The 10000-nt window shown below is 45.2% G+C and overlaps 1 protein-coding gene across 13 annotated transcripts in view; it reads right to left on the reverse strand.

Moving 5' to 3' along the window:
* The window catches only part of LOC118380754 (transcription factor E3-like), a 46298-nt gene that overhangs the window by 22218 nt on the left and 14080 nt on the right, over nucleotides 1–10000 (reverse strand). For all 13 annotated transcript variants that reach the window (XM_052481285.1, XM_052481284.1, XM_052481282.1 and 10 more), the window contains exons 3-5: nucleotides 5923–6163; nucleotides 5524–5751; nucleotides 2049–2144 (exon numbers count right to left, since the gene is read on the reverse strand). In XM_052481285.1, coding sequence (XP_052337245.1) covers nucleotides 2049–2144; nucleotides 5524–5751; nucleotides 5923–6163 — 565 coding nt within the window. The remainder of the gene's footprint in view (nucleotides 1–2048; nucleotides 2145–5523; nucleotides 5752–5922; nucleotides 6164–10000) is intronic.

The raw sequence follows: 10000 nt of genomic DNA on the forward strand, positions 1-10000 counted from the left end.
ACGATGAACATGAAGTTGAAAACTGCGAAATGTCCCTTTAAAAACAAACACCATGCTGAGCGTGCACCATTTGATTACATTATCTCTCAACGGTCAATATGACCAATCTAATATTCATAACAGGAGCCACCGAGTACAGTAAGAAAGCATGTTAGCATGTCTACGTCAGTTTCATTAACAACAGAATACAGTAAGAAAGCATGTTAGCATGTCTACATCAGTTTCATTAACAACAGAATACAGTAAGACAACATGTTAGCATGTCTACATCAGTTTCATTAACAACAGAATACAGTAAGACAACATGTTAGCATGTCTACATCAGTTTCATTAACAACAGAATACAGTAACACAACATGTTAGCATGTCTACGTCAGTTTCATTAACAACAGAATACAGTAACACAACATGTTAGCATGTCTACATCAGTTTCATTAACAACAGAATACAGTAAGAAAGCATGTTAGCATGTCTACGTCAGTTTCATTAACAACAGAATACAGTAAGAAAGCATGTTAGCATGTCTATCAGTTTCATTAACAACAGAATACAGTAACACAACATGTTAGCATGTCTACATCAGTTTCATTAACAACAGAATACAGTAAGAAAGCATGTTAGCATGTCTACATCAGTTTCATTAACAACAGAATACAGTAAGACAACATGTTAGCATGTCTACATCAGTTTCATTAACAACAGAATACAGTAAGACAACATGTTAGCATGTCTACATCAGTTTCATTAACAACAGAATACAGTAAGACAACATGTTAGCATGTCTACCAGAGAAGCCTGTAGAAAGCTTCAATGTCAAAATCAATTCAGTGAGAAACCAAAAGAAAAATCCAGTCAAAAACCACATCTTATCTCATCTAACCTCTTCAAAACACAAACCATTCTAATTCATTTCATACAGATTCCACAGAACAAGAACATTCAATTTTACCTCGATCATCTTATTTATTTTTGTTATCATGCTGCAGAACAACCAAAATCCTCATCTTTCTCCTGCCAAACCGCTCCGACACTTCTCCTTTCTCTCTCACGAACAGTTGAGAAATGGACAAATGTCTTCAGTGGAGGGGGAACATCTCTCTCTCTCTCCCTCCCTCCCTCCCTCCCTCCCTCCCTCCCTCCCTCCCCCTCCCTCCCTCCCTCCCTCCCTCCCTCCCTCCCTCCCTCCCTCCCTCCCTCCTCTCTCCTCCCTCCCTCTCTCTCTCTCTCTCTCTCTCTCCTCTCTCTCTCTCTCTCTCTCTCTCTCTCTCTCTCTCTCTCTCTCTCTCTCTCCCCTCTCTCTCTCTCTCTCCCCCCTCTCTCTCTCTCTCTCCCCCTCTCTCTCTCTCTCTCTCCCCCTCTCTCTCTCTCTCTCCGTCTATCCTCCAACGCCATGCAGTTAAAAAAACATTTTTTTTTTTTTAACCTTTATTTAACTAGGCAAGTCAGTTAAGAACAAATTCTTATTTTCAATGACGGCCTGGGATCAATGGGTTAACTGCCTGTTCAGGGGCAGAGCGACAGATTTGTACCTTGTCAGCTCGGGGGGTTACTAGTCCAACGCTCTAACCACTAGGCTCCCCTGCCGCCCCAGGTTGACTGACCACTCTGTCCTGGCCACTGTGAGCAATGTGTCAGAACACTCTGTTTACCCTCATCGATCGATTCCACTGTCTCCGACTTGACATCTAACTGCCCTGCCCCCCCAAAAAAAAAAAAACCTCAATGATCTCCGACAACACAAAGCAGCATGGACACTCACTGAGACACAAAGACAATGTGTTGATAAGCCAATAAGAGCAAAGGTCAACTTTCAGTGACCGCCTCCGGAGAAGAGCTGGCAGCGGTATCAATCCACATACATTAGTTTCATTTTGAAGGAGCAGGATTACAGAAGATCCATTCATCCCCAGGAGGGAATACATCGTCATATGTCCTTGTCCTACCGTGTAGGCCAGGGTATATAAGGTTTAGATAATGTTTAAATACATACTGTGTTGGCCACCTGTAGGCCAGGGTATATAAGGTTTAGATAATGTTTAAATACATACTGTGTTGGCCACCTGTAGGCCGGGGTCGATCAACGTAAAGAACTCATCGTTGAGACTGGATTCAAGACTGATGATGTCATCGATCACATCTTCCATCTGAAATACAAACAGCTCTAGGGTCAGTAGAGGAAGAGGTGATGCACATCTACCCCCCGTCATCTACCCCCCCCCCCGTCATCTCAACTGGCCTACCTGGTTAAATAAAGGTGACATAAAATACCTAATAATAATCTACCCTCCCTCCATGGTCAGCAAAATGTCAAATCTGATCCCAGATCAGTGCTCCTAGTCTGAGGTGCTTGATACGTATGGTCTCTTGTCTCCCGGCACCTCGGGCCAGAGATACCAGAGATACACCCTAACGCGTTAGACAGGGTGAGTCATTCATAGGAAACCTCACTGAAAACACTCCACACACAGCACTTTATGAATGAGGCACCACTTCGCAAGCCACAATGAAATGGACTCATGCACTTCCTTGAAAACGGCTTCTTTACACTTTCTGTGAAATGGTTTCTTCACACTCTTTTTATGAAATGTCTTCTTCAGATTATTTAATTCCTTATGAAATGTCTTCTTCAGACTCTTATTATGAAATGTCTTCTTCAGATTATTTAATTCCTTATGAAATGTCTTCTTCAGACTCTTATTATGAAATGTCTTCTTCAGATTATTTAATTCCTTATGAAATGTCTTCTTCAGACTCTTATTATGAAATGTCTTCTTCAGATTATTTCAACCCCTCCTTTAGAGCCATAGAAGTCTGAGTAAGAGCTTTATCGACACACTGACTTGCAGTTCAATTACATTTCAATTAAACTTTATTCATCCCCTCAAGGCCAAATTAATGAGGTTTTTCTCCAGAAGCGAATACACAGACTGACAGAGCAACAGGCAGTGAAGTACACCTTTAATTGAAGTCTCTGTGGTATCGGTATGAATTGTGGAGTACACCTTTAATTGAAGTCTCTGTGGTATCGGTATGAATTGTGAAGTACACCTTTAATTTTAGTCTCTGTGGTATCGGTATGAATTGTGGAGTACACCTTTAACTGAAGTCTCTGTGGTATCGGTATGAATTGTAAAGTACACCTTTAATTGAAGTCTCTGTGGTATCGGTATGAATTGTGGAGTACACCTTTAACTGAAGTCTCTGTGGTATCGGTATGAATTGTGAAGTACACCTTTAATTGAAGTCTCTGTGGTATCGGTATGAATTGTGGAGTACACCTTTAACTGAAGTCTCTGTGGTATCGGTATGAATTGTGGAGTACACCTTTAACTGAAGTCTCTGTGGTATCGGTATGAATTGTGGAGTACACCTTTAATTGAAGTCTCTGTGGTATCGGTATGAATTGTGGAGTACACCTTTAATTGAAGTCTCTGTGGTATCGGTATGAATTGTGGAGTACACCTTTAACTGAAGTCTCTGTGGTATCGGTATGAATTGTGGAGTACACCTTTAATTGAAGTCTCTGTGGTATTGGTATGAATTGTGGAGTACACCTTTAATTGAAGTCTCTGTGGTATTGGTATGAATTGTGGAGTACACCTTTAATTGAAGTCTCTGTGGTATTGGTATGAATTGTGGAGTACACCTTTAATTGAAGTCTCTGTGGTATTGGTATGAATTGTGGAGTACACCTTTAATTGAAGTCTCTGTGGTATTGGTATGAATTGTGGAGTATACCTTTAATTTAAGTCTCTGTGGTATCGGTATGAATTGTGGAGTACACCTTTAATTGAAGTCTCTGTGGTATTGGTATGAATTGTGGAGTATACCTTTAATTTAAGTCTCTGTGGTATCGGTATGAATTGTGAAGCGTGCGGAGGTTATTAGACAGGCCGATGTTGTATTTAACAGAACGATGTGGTGCCAAACACACAAAGAGCAAGGTGCAGGAGACAGCCCCAGTCAGACAGACAGACAGACCAGCCCCAGTCAGACAGACAGACCAGCCCCAGTCAGTCAGACAGACAGACCAGCCCCAGTCAGACAGAACAGCCCCAGTCAGTCAGACAGACAGACCAGCCCCAGTCAGACAGACAGACCAGCCCCAGTCAGACAGACAGACAGACCAGCCCCAGTCAGACAGACAGACCAGCCCCAGTCAGACAGACAGACAGACCAGCCCCAGTCAGTCAGTCAGACAGACAGACAGACCAGCCCCACTCAGACAGACAGACAGAACAGCCCCAGTCAGTCAGACCAGCCCCAGTCAGTCAGACAGACAGACCAGCCCCAGTCAGTCAGACAGACAGACAGACCAGCCCCAGTCAGACAGACAGACCAGCCCCACTCAGACAGACAGACAGACCAGCCCCACTCAGACAGGCAGACAGAACAGCCCCAGTCAGTCAGACAGACAGAACAGCCCCAGTCAGTCAGACAGACAGACCAGCCCCAGTCAGTCAGACAGACAGACCAGCCTCAGTCAGTCAGTCAGACAGACAGACAGACCAGCCCCAGTAAGACAGACAGACAGAACAGCCCCAGTCAGTCAGACAGACAGAACAGCCCCAGTCAGTCAGACAGACAGAACAGCCCCAGTCAGTCAGACAGACAGAACAGCCCCAGTCAGTCAGACAGACAGAACAGCCCCAGTCAGTCAGACAGACAGAACAGCCCCAGTCAGTCAGACAGACAGACCAGCCTCAGTCAGTCAGTCAGACAGACAGACCAGCCCCAGACAGACAGTCAGACAGACAGACCAGCCTCAGTCAAAGAGACAGACAGACCGGCCCCAGACAGACAGAGACAGACCAGCCCCAGACAGACAAACAGACAGACCAGCCCCAGACAGACAGACAGACAGACAGACAGACCAGCCCCAGACAGACAGACAGACAGACAGACAGACAGACAGACAGACAGACAGACCAGCCCCAGACAAACAGACAGACCAGCCCCAGACAGACAGACAGACCAGCCCCAGACAGACAGACAGACCAGCCCCAGACAGACAGACAGACCAGCCCCAGACAAACAGACAGACAGACCACCATACAGTGAGGCTACAACAGAATGCGATGTGTTTTATTACAGGGGAGCTCTTGTTGAATATAAAACTGGACGACCAAGACAGCGTATAATACCTATGGAGGAACACCCAAATAAACTGCTGGTAACTCATAATAACATCTAATACTGGTACAATAAAAATGTGTACTTTTTAATCATTTAGGAGACACGCATAGCCAGAGCCACTTACAATAAAATCTACATAAAATGTAGATGACCTAATATTTAGGAAACAGCAGCTGACGGAAACCTAGGTGTAGAGATGTTTGAAGCGGCTGAACAGAAGTGATTATTTTCCCCCATCATGGTATTTACACAGGCATTTTCCCCCCTGGTTTTTCAGGATTCTAATTCAACCCAAGCTCCCATCTACTTCCTATAAAGGGGTTGAGATGTCGAGGCCACAGAACAGAATTAATTTTGTATCTCTGTGTTTCTAAAACGGTGATGTACCTCCTCTTTGTTGGAGCTCAGGCTGAGCACAGCCAATGGGCTGCTGGGAGAGCTGCTACTGGCTGCAGGCTGGAGAGAGGGGGCGGAGCCGGACTGAGGCGATGGGGAGGCGCCCAGCGTCTGATTGGTCAGTTTGTTCCCCAGGGTGGAGGAGAGGTAGTGTTTAACCTGCTGTCTCTGGGAGGCCTGGATGTGATACCATGTTGGGTTCTCCAGGTGTGTCTGAACCTACAGGAGAGAGAGATGGTGAGATTAGTCAACCATCAAACGCAGGTAAAAGGCATTATGATCTGGTTATAATGAACTGTAAACAAGCAGATAGGGCATTTGTTGTCACAAGTAAGAGCACTCCTCCCCAAAATACAGTGGTCAGAGCGCTCCAGCTGGGGCATGACCTACCTTAAGGACCTCCACAGGGACCTGAGCAGGGGGAGGTCTGGCCCCGGTATGCCCCGGGGCCATGGAGATGGCTGGGGAGGAGTCGGTGGTGCGTAGCTGGGCCGAGGAGACCTGGTGCTGGGCCTCTCTCCTCTCCTGGTCCCTGGCCTGCTGGCGCATCAGCTCCTGCCTCATCAACACCCGGGACGTCATCACCGACCCGGTGGAGGGAGACGCCGTGTCAGAGGGGGGTTGGGACACGCTGCAGAGAGAGGGATGGGGGGGGGGGACAGAGTCATGTAACTATGTTTAGCTTTATTGTCCCCAATTTGATTGGAGGACAGAGACGGGCTGCGGCTGCAAGGAGAGGGGAACGGGGGACGGGACACTATAGAAACTGTATACAATATAAAACATAAATTATAACAATATGTATGCAGTGAAATCAGCATCAATGCAGTGAAATAAGCACCAATGCAGTGAAATCAGCATCAATGCAGTGAAATGAGCATCAATGCAGTGAAATGAGCATCAATGCAGTGAAATGAGCATCAATGCAGTGAAATAAGCATCAATGCAGTGAAATAAGCATCAATGCAGTGAAATAAGCATCAATGCAGTGAAATCAGCATCAATGCAGTGAAATCAGCATCAATGCAGTGAAATGAGCATCAATGCAGTGAAATGAGCATCAATGCAGTGAAATGAGCATCAATGCAGTGAAATAAGCATCAATGCAGTGAAATGAGCATCAATGCAGTGAAATCAGCATCAATGCAGTGAAATAAGCATCAATACAGTGAAATCAGCATCAATGCAGTGAAATGAGCATCAATGCAGTGAAATCAGCATCAATGCTGTGAAATGAGCATCAATGCAGTGAAATGAGCATCAATGCAGTGAAATAAGCATCAATGCAGTGAAATAAGCATCAATGCAGTGAAATAAGCATCAATGCAGTGAAATGAGCATCAATGCAGTGAAATCAGCATCAATGCAGTGAAATGAGCATCAATGCAGTGAAATGAGCATCAATGCAGTGAAATCAGCATCAATGCAGTGAAATGAGCATCAATGCAGTGAAATAAGCATCAATGCAGTGAAATGAGCATCAATGCAGTGAAATGAGCATCAATGCAGTGAAATAAGCATCAATGCAGTGAAATGAGCATCAATGCAGTGAAATGAGCATCAATGCAGTGAAATGAACATCAATGCAGTGAAATGAGCATCAATGCAGTGAAATGAGCATCAATGCAGTGAAATGAGCATCAATGCAGTGAAATAAGCATCAATGCAGTGAAATAAGCATCAATGCAGTGAAATAAGCATCAATGCAGTGAAATAAGCATCAATGCAGTGAAATAAGCATCAATGCAGTGAAATGAGCATCAATGCAGTGAAATGAGCATCAATGCAGTGAAATGAGCATCAATGCAGTGAAATGAGCATCAATGCAGTGAAATGAGCATCAATGCAGTGAAATGAGCATCAATGCAGTGAAATGAGCATCAATGCAGTGAAATGAGCATCAATGCAGTGAAATTAGCATCAATGCAGTGAAATAACAACGCTGCACCAGAAGGTTCTTCTCAAGACCTCCGTGATGAAGACCTCAGTCTCCGTGATGAAGACCTCAGTCTCCGTGATGAAGACCTCAGTCTCCGTGATGAAGACCTCAGTCTCCGTGATGAAGACCTCAGTCTCCGTGATGAAGACCTCAGTCTCCGTGATGAAGACCTCAGTCTCCGTGATGAAGAGGCAGAACTCAGTGAATTGAAATAGCAGCGACCAGAAGGTTTTTCTCAAGACCTCAGTCTCCGTGATGAAGAGAGGCAGAACTCAGTGAACGATGATACTATGTAGACAGTACAATATGTAGCAGTTAAAGTCCGGGGGTTCAGATTGCAGTGCACCGGGTCAGTTACGTTTACAAGTCAGTTTCCACAAGGACAACTGAAAGAACAGAACACTATTTTCACAAGACTCTGTAGTTACATAGAGATACTGTATATTTCCATCCTGCTGAGTGACTCACTGGGAAGCCCCTAGAACACAACTAAACCCTACACCCTACACCCTAAACCCTACACCTTAGTAGCCTCACACAGGGAGTCTTAACTCTCTGCTGTCATCGTCCTAGTAGCCATACCAGATCAGTCACTACCAGGTCACCCTACACCCTAAACCCTACACCCTAAACCCTACACCCAGTAGCCATACCAGATCAGTCACTAGGAATCAAAACCCTATACCCTACACCATAAACACTACACCCTACACCCTACACCAAGTAGCTATACCAGATCAGTCACTAGGAACTAAAACCCTACACCATAAACCCTACACCCTAAACCCAGTAGCCATACCAGATCAGTCACTAGGAACTAAAACCCTAGAAGTGACCTTACCTTCACCCTGGGAGGGGGGGGGGGGCTTTCCCAGTCAGAAGTGACCTTACCTTCACCCTGGGAGGGCTTTCCCAGTCAGAAGTGAGCTTACCTTCACCCTGGGGGGCTTTCCCAGTCAGAAGTGAGCTTACCTTCACCCTGGGGGGCTTTCCCAGTCAGAGGTGAGCTTACCTTCACCCTGGGAGGGCTTTCCCAGTCAGAAGTGAGCTTACCTTCACCCTGGGAGGGCTTTCCCAGTCAGAGGTGAGCTTACCTTCACCCTGGGGGGGGCTTTCCCAGTCAGAGGTGAGCTTACCTTCACCCTGGGGGGGGCTTTCCCAGTCAGAGGTGAGCTTACCTTCACCCTGGGGGCTTTCCCAGTCAGAAGTGAGCTTACCTTCACCCTGGGGGGGCTTTCCCAGTCAGAAGTTCCCACAAACATGATCACGCTTGAACCGACATGACTATATAAAGTTGTGTGATTCCAAGATATAGATCAACATGACTAAGGTTTGTGTGAAGTTACTTCTGTAACCTTCAGCAGTGAACACAACCTCTCCAAAGTGGACATGAAGATGTTTAAATCTGTCTCATGTTCCCCTATCGAGATCGCAACACTGTTACTGTACACGTTACAATTAACAATCGAATCAAACATTAGTCTTTCAACTGTCACACAAATACCACCATTACTACACCCCAACTGGAAAATGTCCGAACAGCTTCTCTCTCGTTTAAAAAAAAAAAAAAAAAACCCCAGCAACTAAAGACTAATAACCTCCCATCTTCCTCGATGTGGCCGTGTATTCTCGCTGAGTCACTGTGAATACACGGTGGGAATCCCCGGGCGCTTAGACAAGAGGAACAACAACAGTAACCTGGATTGTCTGTCTCTATCGTGACGCAGAGAGAATCATTTCCTTATTCCCTCGTGTTACTAGTTTTTATTTTCTATTATCGAATGTTTTAACTCTGCATCGTTGAAGGGCTCGTAAAGCAAAGCATCTGCACATTGATTAAGTATATAGCTTCATTCTTGTTTATTTATTCATCTCATGTTACCATGAGTCTACATCCGGTGTATTCAGCATCTCACGGTTAAGTCTACACCCGTTGTATTCAGCATCTCACGGTTAAGTCTACACCCGTTGTATTCAGCATCTCACGGTTAAGTCTACACCCGTTGTATTCAGCATCTCACGGTTAAGTCTACACCCGTTGTATTCAGCATCTCACGGTTAAGTCTACACCCGTTGTATTCAGCATCTCACGGTTAAGTCTACACCCGTTGTATTCAGCATCTCACGGTTAAGTCTACACCCGTTGTATTCAGCATCTCACGGTTAAGTCTACACCCGTTGTATTCAGCATCTCACGGTTGAGTCTACACCCGTTGTATTCAGCATCTCACGGTTAAGTCAACACCCGTTGTATTCAGCATCTCACGGTTAAGTCAACACCCGTTGTATTCAGCATCTCACGGTTAAGTCTACACCCGTTGTATTCAGCATCTCACGGTTAAGTCTACACCCGTTGTATTCAGCATCTCACGGTTAAGTCTACACCCGTTGTATTCAGCATCTCACGGTTAAGTCTACACCCGTTGTATTCAGCATCTCACGGTTGAGTCTACACCCGGTGTATTCAGCATCTCACGGTTGAGTCTACACCCGGTGTATTCAGCATCTCACGGTTAAGTCTACACCCGT

This window comes from Oncorhynchus keta, chromosome 27 (genome assembly GCF_023373465.1).
Source record: "Oncorhynchus keta strain PuntledgeMale-10-30-2019 chromosome 27, Oket_V2, whole genome shotgun sequence".
NCBI lineage: Eukaryota > Metazoa > Chordata > Actinopteri > Salmoniformes > Salmonidae > Oncorhynchus > Oncorhynchus keta.